Source organism: Mirounga angustirostris, unplaced genomic scaffold (assembly GCF_029215605.1).
Source record: "Mirounga angustirostris isolate CCGP_5_RB_7025 unplaced genomic scaffold, mMirAng1.0.hap1 SCAF_4, whole genome shotgun sequence".
In the NCBI taxonomy this organism is placed as follows: Eukaryota; Metazoa; Chordata; class Mammalia; order Carnivora; family Phocidae; genus Mirounga; species Mirounga angustirostris.
Window position 1 is genome coordinate 163,280,541 of NW_026991712.1, and position 15,410 is coordinate 163,295,950.

Genomic DNA, 15,410 nt, shown 5'->3' on the forward strand with positions numbered 1-15,410 from the left:
GGGGGTGGGAGGATGGGTTAGCCTGGTGATGGGTATTAAAGAGGGCACATTCTGCATGGAGCACTGGGTGTTATGCATAAACAATGAATCATGGAACACCACATCTAAAACTAATGATGTAATGAATGGTGATTAACAATAAAAAATTTTTAAAAAAAGGATAGGACTTTCAGAGATATCAAATTTAACAAATCCATACACTTGATACTTAAACACAAATAAAGCTTTTAGAAACACCTGATTATCCAATACTTAATATTACCTGAGTTACCCAAATATTTTTAAGTGTATTTTTTTCTTTCTTTACTTTAAAATTATACCAACCTCCCTGGGATAGAGTCTTCTCCTTCTCTTCATCTTCTGCAATCATTTCTGCCATCTCAAGGAGATCAGCTTCAAATGGATGTGAAGGAAGCTTCTCCTTAATGTCTTCAATACTCTCGGTGCCTTTATCTTCATTATCCATTGAGGATGGAATAAGCATAGGGACAGGCATCTGAAAGACCAAGGACAGTTTCTGGGGAATATGTCATCAAAACTATTATTTGTGAGATGATTTAAGTACTAAAATAATGAACAAATTCAGGTATTTCTATTACTAATGATTAAAACAGTCTTGCTAGTTTGTTTTTATAAAACCACAGCCATCTGAATCAAATTCAGTTAAGTGCTTTTTCTAAACAATCAACAAAATGTGACTGTCTAAAAGAATAATTATCTAACATATTTTTGTTTCTGATTATATTCTTGCTTAACATTTTCAGTTTCACATAACTATTTTCCTTAAGAATTCACCAAGGAAAAATATATTTCCAATAAAAAAATGAATACATTTCTAAGAAAAAGAATAATGTAAATCACAGTTTTTACTTTCTCACCCTTGCTAGAATCTAGAATTTTAGCACATACACACAGTTTCTGATCTTTTCCTATTTGAGTGGTTTACTGTATACGAAACATTATAAACAGGCTACATCACAGCATTCTCTGAGAAGGCAGGGTAAAACAGAAGCAGTCCTTCATATACTCCATATTAAAAAATACAGTAATATGATCATAACCAACCATAGTCAGGAATATTTTACCAACAAGTGAAGAGTTTTTCTTTATGGCACTCTAACATCTTAGTTGAGGAAAACATTCACTAAATCAGCCTTAATCTCTAAAATGATTACTCACTGGAACTGGTATTCCAAATGGGACTGGTGCATACTGAGTATAAAGATGAAGAGGTATGGGCACAAACACTGGCACGGGAACTGGCACAACAATGATCTGGGGCTGGCTTGGAGTGTCTTCTAATGAGGGAACAAAAAATCGCAAAAAACAAAGAGGGTGAGAAACATTTTAATAACAAAAATTTTTTTAAAGCAACAGATTTATAGTTCAAAAGGATTATAATTAAAAAAAATTTTTTTAAACACAAAGACTTGGGTCGCCTGGGTGGGTCAGTTCGTTAGGCGTCTGCCTTTGGCTCAGGTCATGATCCCAGGGTCCTGGAATCAAGTCCCACATCAGGCTCCCTGTTCAGCAGGGAGTCTGCTTCTCCCTTTCCCTCTCCCCCCAGCTTGTGCTCTCTCTCAAATAAATACAATCTTAAAAAAATAAAAATAAAAAATAAATCACACAGACTTATAGTTCAAAATAAGTGTAATCTTTGACACTCTGAGTCCACAGAAGGAGAAATAACTGAAGTAGTAGTAAAGAAAGATTTGAAGATAGCAGTGATAATAATTGGGCAACACAACAATGATCAATGATATGAGGATACAGTGAATGAAGGATATAATTTGGATTAATGAATAGAAAGAATTGGAACAGTAATCTTAGAAGAGGGCTATAGAAAACTGATAACATGAGTAAGAAAAGAATGTTAAGGAGGAGATTAAATAGGTAGAAGGGCCATTTTCATGAGGCTATAATGAACTTTTAAAAATCATTTCTAGTAGATAGTGTGGAGCTACTACAGATCGGTTAGCACAAAGTAATATGATGAAAATATCATTTAAAAAGCTTAATTTGGGGGTGCCTGGGTGGCTCAAGTCCGTTGAGCATCCAACTCTTGGTTTTGCCAGGTCCTGATCTCAGGGTCATGAGATGGAGCCTTGTGTCAGGCTCCATGGTAGCATGGAATTTGCTTGAGGATTCTCTCTCTCCCTCTCCCTCCCACTCTGCCCTCCCCTCACTTGGGCACATGCACACACACACTCTGTCTCAATAAATAAATAAAATCTTTTAAAAAAAAGTTTAATTTAATTTGGAGGCCCTCAGCGTGGAATAAAAAGTATATCAAGTGTAAAAGTAGGTGGCAACTGCAATGTGTAGAGCTAAGATGATGAATACAAGGACCAGGGTGGTTATGATACCTACAAAAAAGAATGAATATATACAAACAGATGTTCTAAGGTACTAAAAGATGAAACGGAACTTAGAAACCTAAATATGAGTAGGGAAAAAGTGAGAAGGATGGAGAATTCATTCAATTATTTAATAGGTATCCTACAGAGTCCTTTCTATGTGCCAGAAAAATACCCTAGAAGATTATAAAACCATTAACGTAGGAGAACAGTGATGCTAGTGACAAGAAGTGAAAAGCTGACAAGCTGAGTAGGGTCAGAGGCGGGATCAATTTTACCATGGTCCAGTGGACATTAAAAAAAAAAAATTACCTGCATATAGGGGGCTGGGCAAAGTGGGTGAAGGGGAGAAGGAGAAACATGCCTCCAGTTATGGAATGAGTAAGTCACAGGAACAAAGAGCAGAGCAGAAGTAATACAGTCAGTGATACTCTAAGAGCAATGTGATGGGACAGATGGTAGCTACACTTGTGGGGAACATAGCATAATGTATAAACTTGTCAAACCACTAAGTTGTACACCTGAAACTAATGTAACATTGTGTGTCAACTATACTCAAAAACAAAGAAACCCAAATCACCTGATTAGAGATATCTGATAACAAAGCTACATAATACTAAATTAGCCATTATTAATACAATACAAATATAGGCCAAAGTCATCTACAGCATTACTAGTCAATGTGGTCCATGGGACCTTTAAGAAATGCAAAACCTCAGACCCCACTAAATTACAATGTACTTAATAAAATTCCGAAGTACTTCATATGCGTATTAATGTTTGGGAAGCACTGACCTACAGGATAACCTTCCAGATCCAGGATAACCTTCCAGATCTAGGAATCTAGGATTACTTCCTGGTTTAAGCATTCTGAGACTTTCCGGGTGCCTGGATGGCTCAGGTGGCTAAGTGTCTGAATCTCAGGTCATGATCTCAGGGTTGTGAGATCAAGCCCCATGTCTGACTCAGCGTGGAGCCTGATTAAGATTCTATCTTTCTGGGGGCGCCTGGGTGGCTCAGTTGTTAAGCATCTGCCTTCGGCTCAGGTCATGTTCCCAGGGTCCTGGGATCAAGCCCCGCATCGGGCTCCTTGCTCTGCGGGGAGCCTGCTTTTCCCTCTCCCACTCCCCCTGCTTGTGTTCCCTCTCTTGCTGTGTCTCTCGCTGTCAAATAAATAAATAAAATCTTTAAAAAAAAAAAAAAAAAGATTCTATCTTTCTGGGGCACATGGGTGGCTCAGTCGTTAAGCATCTGCCTTTGGCTCAGGTCATGATCCCAGGGTCCTGGGATCGAGCCCCACATCGGGCTCCCTGCTCGGTGGGAAGCCTGCTTTTCCCTCTCCCACTCCCCCTGCTGTGTTCCCTCTCTCGCTGTGTCTCTCTCTGTCAAATAAATAAATAAAATCTTAAAAAAAAAAAAGAGTCTATCTTTCTCCCTCTCTTTCTGTCCCTCCCCTGGGAGACTATGACATTGATCCACAACCTGCTCCATTCGCCCTCAGCCAGCTTGACAGAAGCTCCCCTCTGGGTAGGTGCAGCCAGGAAGAGTGGGCTCCTCTTTCTTCAGCTGCCAAGCAAGGGTTACCATACCTCACCAGGGGGACTGGCCACCATCATTTCTCATCCCCTCCAACTCTAAGGTGAAGAGGATAATTTCCTGGTGAGTATAGCTGACAGGTTGGGGTCTCCCTTTCTTCACCCAGTTGCCACCTATAGAGTAGAGGCCCTACTGCAGGAATGGTAGGCAAGAATACTGGGTCCCAATCACCATCAGCCCTGATGACTTTGCAGGGCAGAGATTCCATGCCAGGAGAGGCAAACTGAGAAAACCAGAGGGTAGCACCACGCTCAGAATCCAGAAATGTAGCTCAGAAATTTTGCCTGGGGAGAGAGGCCATTCTTAAGAAAGCCCTCTTGCACAAAAATCTGACTTTATTTGAAACAGGGTGAAAAAGTTCAAACCTAAGGATGCTCTACAAAACAACAGTTCCTCAGGGTGCCTAGGTGGCTCAGTTGGTTAAGTGGCTGTCTTCAGCTCACATCGTGATCCCAGGGTCCTGGGATGGAGCCCCGCTTCAGACTTCCTACTCAGTGGGGAGTCTGCTTCCCCTTCTCCCTCTGCCCCTCCCCCCTCTCATTTTCTCTCTCTCTCTCAAATAAATAAATAAAATCTTAAACAACAACAGTTCTTCTTAATTAAGACCCTGTCTACATAATTCCAAAGTCTAGGCTTATTCCATAAAATTACACTGTCATTAATAACAAAAGAAAATGAAGTATTCACAGTATGGTATTATAAATTAAAACCCTCTCTTTGCCATAATTTCTTAATTCTCAGAGGATGAAAATACCTAACTCACAGGAAGTTGTGAGAACAAAAGTGGGCAATGTATATAAACAATGAAACACATAACCCAGGAAATAGCAGGCACTCAATTAATGTAAACAGCTCTCACATTCCTTTCCAAAAAAAAAAAAAAAAAATTAAAGGAAGAAAGTGCAAGGAACATACCTGTCTGGCATTCTTTGTTTTGGGTATGTGGTTTGCAAGAGGTGGCTTTAGTCTGTGTGATGGGTTTGCACAATAAAGCTTTATTCTTCAAAAGTCTTGGGGGCTGGGAAGGTGGCAGTTTCAGGGCATCTGTTTGTGTACTTGCCTAGTTAAAAAAAAATCAGAAACTGAAGAGGTTTTCAAAAGCTTATCATTAATTATAAGAAATATTATAATTTCAAAAGAAACACTATACTGGAATTACATGGAAGACAGAGAACTTACTAAATATGTAAGAAATACAATATTCCTAAAATAGCAATAGTAATAAAATAGTCTGATAACTATATACTGACTCTGAATGTATCTAATTAACAGTTCTATTTAACAAGACAAATGCTATTTCTATTCTAAGATACTGTTGGTCAGTAACAATGTTGGCTATGTTTAAAATGAGAACTGTTATTTTCTGAGTTGAGTCTTAGAAGACTTTGTTTCAAGATTAACTTATGATCACTTAAGTAACTTGAAAAAAAAAGGTATGAAAGTTATCCCAGAGACCAGAAAACACTTTAGAAATGCCACTGTTGGGGCGCCTGGGTGGCTCAGTCGTTAAGCGTCTGCCTTCAGCTCAGGTCGTGGTCCGGGACCCTGGGATCGAGCCCTGCATCGGGCTCCCTGCTCCACAGGGAGGCCTGCTTCTCCCTCTCCTACTCCCCCTGCTTGTGTTCCCTCTCTCGCTGTGTCTCTCTCTGTCAAATAAATAAATAAAATCTTTAAAAAAAAAAAAAAAGAAAGAAATGCCACTGTTCTAGTTGTAAGTTTTTCTCGTATTTATTTTTTTCTTCTTTTAAGAGACAAAACAAAAAAATACTGAGTGAAGAAACAAGAATGCTTATTTAAGTATAATCTGCACTGGGTGGAAAACAAAGTACATTTTATAAATATTTCATTTACAATCTGACTATATTACAAAACACCCCAAATACCTTTTTGCCTGAATTCTATAAAATTTAATTCTCTAAAGCTAAACTAAAAAAAAAAAAACTAAACTAAACCAAACAAAAGCTGCCTTCAGTAATACACAGACAGCAACCATTCAAAGAAATCAAAGTACATAAAAGACCTAATTAAATAACCAGAATAACCAGACTCTTGTTCCCAAAGATTAAATGAGCTTATAAAATTTATTTTATGTAACAAAGAATAAGCAGGAAAAATTAACAGACATATTCATACGTATAAAATTGGAAAATAAATACAGTGGCAATACCAGTTAAAAGAATAAAACTTACATCGCCAATGATTTTTGCTGTTACTGTTGGAACTGCACCTGATATAAATTAAAATAAATATTTAGGATCTTACACAATTATTTACACAGTAGCATTTAAAGCTGATGGTGGAACGACAGACAGAAAATCTCGTAATAAAAACATGAATTATCTTAATTCACAGGAAAACTACATGTAAAGTGTCACATGAAAACAAGAGACCGGGAAGTGATAAAAACATTGTTTAATGCCCAGCAGCCCACAAGGAGCCACCCCTCATAATATAAGTGTGTCAAACATATGAAAATGATCACTGATTGAAAAAAAAGATACAGACCGACTGTATTCAACGTCAAAAGGCTAGATAAATGCTTTAAACTCAGACATACCTTGTAAGACACTGTTAGAATTCACTGTGGGCTGAGCAGCAGGAGCACTGGCTAATGATACTACATTAGCTATAACTGGAGTTGAATCCTTTCTTAGAGACGGGGGCCCTGCTGAAGCAGCTGGCACCATGGAAATACTTGCTAATAAACAAAAATTAAAAAACCTTTTAATTTATATGCACATACAAAGAAACCAACATCTCAAGGAGGTTAAACAATGCTTTTAGTAAGGTTAAATTCTGTTAGAGCAAAGAATCACTTTAGGATTAACTGGGCTTTTTTTTTATTCTTTTAATTAGTGAAACATAAAAGTATTCCATATACTTTCTCTTGTATAACTATGCATGTGGTATATTTAGAAGGCCATGTGATTTCGATTCTATGTCCTTTGTTTTACTATCAAATCCTTTTTTAAGGAAATCAAGGTGTATATACCCAATTACAAACATTAACTGCCATTCTTTCCCATAGTTCTTACAGAGTTTAATTCAATACACTCAGAGAAAACATAATAAACTCATTTTGATGTTAAACTAAAAAGGAATTTAAATGTTAATGCCATTTGAACAGAATGAAATTTGCGAATTTGCATTTCATGAAATTATTAACAACTGTTTAAAGTTCCCAATCTGTAGAACAGTAGTTGGTCCTTGGCACTGATAAAGACTGTAAAGTTTAATTTTACCTGCATTGTTTTGTGAAGGTGGGTCACACATACTCTGCTGATTACAGAACATCAAGATACAAAGCAGGTTACAGAAATGTTTAATTTCTCCTCGCCATTTCAAGGACTCACTGAGTTTACCCTGTCGCTTACAACCATCACATTTGGCCATCTAAAAATGAAATAAGATGGTAAAGGAGTAAAACACAAATTATCTGTGGCCTGAGAGAATGAAAGCAGTATACAAATGACAAGTGAGGAAATTAACTTAGAATCTAGAACACAACAATGAAGGTTAACCACCCTAAAATGGTAAATATCATTTTTTATCATTTATACTAAACATTAAAAGTCACATTATAGATGTCAATAAAGAGTAATTTAAAAACACAGTGAAATGAAAATAAGACCTATATTCTTCAAAAACTTCTGAAGACAAATTCATTTTAGTTAAATAATAAATTAATAAAATGCTAATTTTAAATACTTTGAGGTCGTAAGACTAACAGATCTTCTATACGGAAATTAAAAACAAAAAGAAAGGGCGCCTGCGTGGCTCAGTTGGTTAAGCATCTGCCTTTGGCTCAGGTCATGATCCCAGGATCCTGGGATCGAGCCCCACGTCGGGCTCCCTGCTCAGTGGAGAGCCTACTTCTCCCTCTCCCTCTGCCTGCCACTCTCCTACTTGCACTATCAAATAAATAAATAAAATCTTAAAAAAAAAACCAAAAAGAACATAACTTCAGTGACATTAAAGTCTTCTTAAATCTTTCATTAATACTGCAAGAGGACATAATACTTTTTTTTTTTACATAATACATTTAATACTTAAAAGTTTTAAATCACTAAACTGCCCTTCATACTACATTGGAGAATAAAACGGAGTAATGTATGCCCTAACTTGAAAAACCCCAGGAATGTGGATTATATTTACCTGATAGAACAGAACTGTGTATTTGGACATGCATTCTTCACAACAGAACTCTTCTACTTTCCCCCCCAAATTATTCTGTACCAATTTGGGAGATGTCTGTAAACAATAACTGCACATTTTACAGTGATTTCCCCAGCGTTTTGCCAAGTCATGTTTATAAAGCAATTTGCAACCTAAAAACAGGAAAGATAAAATTAACATGAGAAAAAATATTAAGTATCTACATCTTTAAACTTAAATGCCCTGTGACAATGTTTTCACACTTGGATCCTTAGCAATTAGTAGATCAAGAGATCAATTTAAAGTATCTACTCTATCATTTTCTTTTTTTAAATAAAATAAGACAGGACAGAAAATATTACAATGCATCACACATAATAAAAGCCAGCTTTGTTTCATAAAACTTTTATTTTACTTGGGGGGGTGATAACATACTGGGTCACAATGATCTTTTGTGTTGTGGTCAAAAGGTTTGAAAGCCACTAGTCTAGGAGGCCAATTGTGTACAGCTTTAGAATAAAACAAAACATATTAAACATACAAAATAGTCATCTAAATAAAGAAGACAATCTACCTCACATTGATTTGCCTATTCAGAAACATGTCTGTTTAAAACAACAGAAGTATAATCTTAGGATGCTACCAAAATTTAAGCAGTTCTATTTAGAAATAAGATGCAATAGGGGCGCCAGGGTGGCTTAGTCGGTTAAGTGTCCGACTTCTGGTTTCAGCTCCAGCCGTGATCTCAGGGTCCTGGTATGGAGCCCCACGGCACGCTTCACGCTCAGCAGGGAGTCTGCTTAAGATTCTCTCCCTCTTCCTTTCCCTCTGCCCCTCCCCCACCTAATAAATATATCTTTAAAAAAGGTGCAATAACTACAACATCCCTATCAATCTAAGAACATGGTATGTTTTTCATATCACCATCTTCTGTAATATAGTTCAACGATCTTTTCCTTCATTTTGACATCTATATGATATGAAGGACTAACTCAGAAAAAAAAAAAAGCAAACCAAGTGTAAACAAAAGACTTTGTTGTTATACACAAAGGATAAACTAGATAAATAGTAACAGCTTAAATCATCAGTTACTTTTAAAAGGACCAACATGCTCAGTAGGTAAAATGATCTTGCCTTTACCTTCACTACAGAATGACTTGTCAGCACCTGAGAATCGCACAGTCTCCTTTACAATTTTCTCAATTTTACAATATTCACACATTGCCATTACATTATTTATTTTCTTATATTCATCAGAACAATTCTTGCCACAGAATTGAAACATTTTACCCTGTAAAGAAATAATCATCAAGTACTAATTAAACATTTGGTTTATCTTTTGGAAATCCTTATTCCCTCCTACTTTCAAAACAAGTAGTGTAATTTTGAGAGATGAAAAAGCCAGAAATGATTTTACAGATAGACCATTTTATACCCAAACCCTTTACCATGATCCTATACTTTACCTTATAGTCAAGAAGTTCTGGTTTTGTGGCAAAAAGGCGGTTACAGTGCTGACACTTGAGTTTCACAACACTTCGTGCGAACCCAACGTGCTGGGATTGGGCAGCAAGTCGCTGGAGACCAGCTGCAGCAGAGCTACTGATGGAGGTGGGAGAAACAGCAGAGGTGTTCCCCCCTCCTGCTGATACTGTTGAACTTGTGGGGATGCTTACAATTACTTGGCCCTGAGACAAGGGCACTACTGAAGAATTCATCCCTGTTGGTTTGTTGAACAAATTCTGAAAAATGAAACAAACAAAATGATCAATGTAATCATTTGTTCAAACAAATAAGCACTGAGTGCCTAAGTTTGACAAGCATAGTTCAAGGTACGTAAGATACACCTGTGAACAAGCAAAACTCCCTACCTTTGAGCAGCTTATAAATGAATGTGCAGTGTCTCTTATACCCAAAAACTAAAATAATTTAATGATCTCCTTTTTTATTTCATTTTTTTAACTTTTTATAAAAGTAATCTCTGTGCAACATGGGGCTCAAACTCACAATCCCAAGATCAAGAGTGGTTCGCCCTGTTGACTGAGCCAGCCAGGGCCCCAAACTAATAACCTCCTTTAAAAATAATATCCTGGGGCGCCTGGGTGGCTCAGTTGGTTAAGCGACTGCCTTAGGCTCAGGTCATGATCCTGGAGTCCTGGGATCGAGTCCCACATCGGGCTCCCTGCTCAGCAGGGAGTCTGCTCCTCCCTCTGACCCTCCCTCCCCTCATGCTCTATCTCAGTCTCTCTCTCAAATAAATAAAATCTTTAAAAAAAATAAAAATAAAAATAATATCCTCCCAATAGATAATCTGGGTAATAACAATTCCACTTAATGTTACAGGAGGCAATTAAATGACAATCCTCCAAATACAGCAAGAGTCAAAGAATCCACGTTTAACAAGACTGAGATAGAAGTGTAAGCAATCGGGGCAGGAGCAAACACCTACCAAGTTTACACACTACATAGTAGGCATCTCACTGACTGGAACAGAGGAAGATTTTTGACGCCGTACCTGGAACGCGACAACACAGCTGTAGCTGCAGAAGTTGCGTATACTTCCATCAGACATGGCGAGGTGATACTGAGGGATTGCTGAGGTTTTACAACTGTTACACTGCACTTGTACACCTAAGCAAATCAAAATAAAAACTAATGAGTAATATATACAAATGTTCACAAATGTTTGAGAAAATAAGTAAGTATCCAATATATGAAAATTCAAGGGCCAGGTCAAGTTGCAGGAACTGAAACTAAATCACGTCACATACAAACAAAAACTAACTTAACATTAATAATACTTCTTTTAATTTAAAGTAGGCACAGTCTACCCTGAAACTACAAAGTAAATGAATACGGAAATAAATCAGGTGTGGATAAAAAGATATATTAAAGAAGCCGTATGAAATTTTTTTGGAAAAGGGGAATGCACAAATAGGCAAGCAAATAAATAAACATAACTTAAGCAATCAAGGCAAGAGGTGGTATTTTACAACACAGATCTGAAATATTTTAAATTTGCCTTAAAAATCAATTATATTTGGATAAAAATCTATACTATACAAAAAAGCAATAACCATAACTTTTGTCAACTATTATTACTTATATAGTTTATGAAACCAGTATTACCTGCAGAAGTAACCATTTTAACTCTGTAAGCAGATAAGCAATTAACAGAACAGAAAAGCTCTGTCTTTCCCAAGCTATTGGTATTTTCAATCATTTCTGCTGAGGATCTCAATGATTTGCAAAGCGCACATGGTGTAATTTTGGCTGATTTCTATTAAGAGAATAAAATAACATTCATTTTTACCAAATTATAAGTAAAAGCATAATTCTTTGAAATGTTTATACTTAACACTGTTGAAATATTTTAAATTAGTGGCTTTCAAACTTTTATGATTACAATCCTCAGTAAGAAATAAATTTTACAAAATGACCCAGTACATATTTCTGAAGTTTTGTTTGTGTATTACACATATATGTATATAAAACTGAGAAAGTTTCATAAAACAATATAAATTATGATAACATGTGATGCATATTTATATTTTCCATTCTATTCTATTTCATTAAAAAATAATGCTGACTACAACCTGGCAATTAATTTGGGGATCTATTAATTGACTGTAACTATAGTTTTAAAAATGGAATTTAAAAAAATTACACAACAGGGAATTCATGCTCTTACACTATGCTAAAAATTAGAAGAACCCCCCCCAACAAAAGGTGCTATATATGGCAATAAAATGTGAATTCAAGAGAATAAAATTAGAAAATTCACTACCAAATATTCTACCACTAATAACAACAAAGCACACAAAGCAATAAGCAAGTAAGCAATAAAGTTGGAGCAAACTTTGGATATCACAAGTGTCTAAATATAAGCAATCAATGAGTCTCTTAAGTTCCCACAAAATTAGGGATTCAGCAGCAAGTAATGCTAAATACTACTAACATATCACACATTTAGGATAACCTATGAAGTATATCCAGTATCCATTATCTCTGTGAAGAATTTGCTGATAGTTTCATCTTGTCCTATCAAGTAGAACTGATCTGTGCCCTGCTGTACCATAATACTTCCATCATACCATCTCTACTCAGTTAGTTGTAGGTCTATCTCCCCCAGGAGACAGTAGCCCCTCAAAGCAGGAATTACATCTAATGTTTGTTTAATGAATTATGTATGACGAAGGAAAGAAAGCAGCAGATATGACCATCTTCAATATGCCAGTTTCTATAGTAGGTGCTTTCTCATTCTTACTTCACATAATCCTAACATCTCAGTAACAGTAGTAGTATAATATCCATTCACAGATAAGAAAATGGACCCAGGGAGTTTAACAGCTTTCCCCAGGTAAAATTCTATTTGAATAGAAAGTAAAGGAATCAAACCAAGATCTGCTTTACTTCTAAATTCACGTTCTTTCTCTACACTATAGTACATATTAATATTTGAAAAATTTATAGATATTGGCTAAATTAAAAACAATAAATAATTTAAAATTAAGATGATTCAACCTATTTCTCCTTCTCTTGCGGAATATGAACCATCTTTCAATGGACTGAATCCAAGTAACTTTTAGTACTTGAACAATATCAAGAAAAGTCTTTTGGACAAGGATAAGCTCATGAAGATACTGTCTTTTTTTCTCCCTGTGAGGGTAAAACCAAGGTGTTTCTAGAGGAAGGAATAAATAGTAAAGCTAAGCCCCTTTAATGTGCTTCATAATAACAAGAAATAAATGGAAACAATGTATAATATTGAAAATTCCAAAATCACTGCAAAGTATTAAGAATACGTTAAAAGGGGCGCCTGGGTGGCTCAGTTGGTTAAGCGACTGCCTTCGGCTCAGGTCCTGATCCCAGAGTCCTGGGATCAAGTCCCACATTGGGCTCCCGGCTCGGCGGAGAGCCTGCTTCTCCCTCTGACCCTATCCCCTCTCATGCTGTTTCTCTCTCTCTCTCTCTCAAGTAAATAAATAAATAAAATCTTTAAAAATATTTAAAAAATTTAAAAATTTAAAAATTTAAAAAAAAGAATATGTTAAATTTCTCAAATGACATCACATTCATGAATCTTGTTAGACTGTATAAAGATTCACTAATTTAAGGAAAAGAATGATCAGCTAATGTATGTGAAACATTACAGTGCCTTCCTGTGAAACAGGAAGGCACTGTAAAATTAAAATTAAAAATATTCCTTTGGACTTATGAATTTTAAAATCTAATTTGTGATCAAAATTTACTAACAAAATACAAATATAGTAAAAATGAAACTGCCTAACAGACATTTGCCATACAGCATTCAAGTGATTCATCTTCTATAAACCTCATCAATTCACAAAATAACATATAACCTACATTTATTTTTCCTATTTCATGAAGAAAAGGAAAAACCTCTTAAAAACAATTAATTGTAAGATTTTTATTGCCTGAATTGCAATTTCAACTATATGGATTTCATGGCAAGAATATATATGTAACTTGTGACCTTACCTTATCAAATAAAACAGTATACATTTATATGCAAACCAAAAATATATTTCAAAGAAAACTATTCACCAAAAAGATGAGACTGGGTATCTCTGGGAGATGGCATTATTTTTCTTCTTTGTGCATTTTCAAAATATTGTTAAAAAACATGAATCATATTTGAAATATAAATGCCATGCCCTAAAAGCATGTATTTCAAATGCATGAAGAAAAAAATACGCTACTTATAAAACTCTACAAGTGGGTTTTTAATACACATTCATTTGACAAGTACTATTTATATGTAAAAATATTAAGCTAATAATAACATCTTATCTCTCTCTCTCCCTCTGACAAATAAATGAAATCTTAAAAAAAAATAACTTCTTAGTATTTTTATGACAATATTTTCATAAGTAAGTTCTACCAAAACAAGTAGATCCTCCTGAAAGGAACAAAGATACTGGGGTTAAATACAGTCATGTACCTGCTTATATGCTGTGACACACGCTGAGCTACAAAACTTCTTAGACTGGCCCTCGATCTGAAGCATGTGGCACTGCCCAGAGCCACTGTAACAGTAGCCCCCACAGTTCTCACAACAGTTCATGGTGAGGTTGTTGGCAGAGCGAAACTTCGAGAAGCAGGCATCACTGCAAAGTTTATGTACCACATTCTGGTAATTAACTTCATGTCGAATCTAGGAATTAAAAAACAACACACCAACAACAAGCAGAGACCATTAAAAGCTGTTCTTTTAAGCACAAACATTAGATCTCCCTGGACCTCCCGCCCAAAAGTAAGATGACTTACAACAGCATTCTTCTGACACATGCTGCATTTGGTTGAAATGCTGTTCGTATTTATGGTGACAACAGGTTTCCTTTTCAGTTCGTACGTTGACAGACATGACTGACTGCAGAAATCTTTACTAGTGGTGCTATTTTCAAACTGGGCACTGATCACATCCTTTGGATTTAAAATATCTCTAAAAATGATAACAAAAATAAAATAAGCCACAGTATCATTTGTATTTTTCCTTTTTGTCAGTAAAAATAAATAAAACAGGGGCGCCTGGGTGGCTCAGTCGGTTAGGTGTCTGCCTTCAGCTCAGGTCATGGTCCCAGGGTTCTGGGATCGAGCCCTATATCGGGCTCCCAGCTCAGCGGGGAGTCTGCTTCTCCCACTCCTCCCCGCTCGTGCTCTCTCTCTCTAATCTTTAAAATAAATAAATAAAACAGAGACAAGGGGCGCCTGGGTGGCTCAGTTGGTTAAGCGTCTGCCTTGGCTCAGGTCGTGATCCCAGGGTCCTGGGATCGAGCCCCACATCGGGCTCCCTGCTCCGCGGGAAGCCTGCTTCTCCCTCTCCCACTCCCCCTGCTTGTGTTCCCTCTCTCGCTGTGTCTCTCTCTGTCAAATAAATAAATAAAATCTTTTTTAAAAAATAAATAAATAAAACAGAGACAATTATATATATGTATGGAAAGGGCACTGATAAGAACACATGGGTTTTCCTGGGTAAACGGATAAATTGCTCTGATCCTTAAGTTCTGTTCTATAAACAGAACTAAGACACGGCTTACTTCACAGAACTGTTGAGAGAATCAGTATACTGTGTTTCAAGACTAAAAGGATATACATCAAGCAGTTTTATTCATTATCTCTAATAGGTAGGATGATAAGAGACGTTAATTTTCTTCTTTAGGCTCTTCCATATTTTCAAAATATTCTTTAAAAATATATTACACTTGAAAAAATTTAAAAACACCATCTTTTAAAAGTAAAAATACAGGGGCACCTGGCTGGCTCAGTTGGTGGAGCATG

At 36.3% G+C, this 15,410-nt stretch overlaps 1 protein-coding gene across 12 annotated transcripts in view; it reads right to left on the reverse strand.

Annotated features, from left to right (window-relative positions):
* ZMYM4 (zinc finger MYM-type containing 4) overlaps nt 1-15,410 on the reverse strand; it is a 142,956-nt gene that overhangs the window by 34,170 nt on the left and 93,376 nt on the right. For all 12 annotated transcript variants that reach the window (XR_010411022.1, XM_064589485.1, XM_045898111.3 and 9 more), the window contains 13 exons: nt 14,400-14,574; nt 14,074-14,286; nt 11,238-11,388; nt 10,624-10,739; nt 9,575-9,850; nt 9,249-9,399; nt 8,109-8,281; nt 7,196-7,346; nt 6,511-6,651; nt 6,143-6,180; nt 4,869-5,013; nt 1,180-1,298; nt 325-496 (listed from right to left, as the gene is read on the reverse strand). Coding sequence is in view for 11 of the 12 variants with exons in the window: in XM_064589485.1 (XP_064445555.1) it covers nt 325-496; nt 1,180-1,298; nt 4,869-5,013; nt 6,143-6,180; nt 6,511-6,651; nt 7,196-7,346; nt 8,109-8,281; nt 9,249-9,399; nt 9,575-9,850; nt 10,624-10,739; nt 11,238-11,388; nt 14,074-14,286; nt 14,400-14,574 (2,021 nt within the window). In the remaining variant the exon portion in view is untranslated. The remainder of the gene's footprint in view (nt 1-324; nt 497-1,179; nt 1,299-4,868; nt 5,014-6,142; nt 6,181-6,510; nt 6,652-7,195; nt 7,347-8,108; nt 8,282-9,248; nt 9,400-9,574; nt 9,851-10,623; nt 10,740-11,237; nt 11,389-14,073; nt 14,287-14,399; nt 14,575-15,410) is intronic.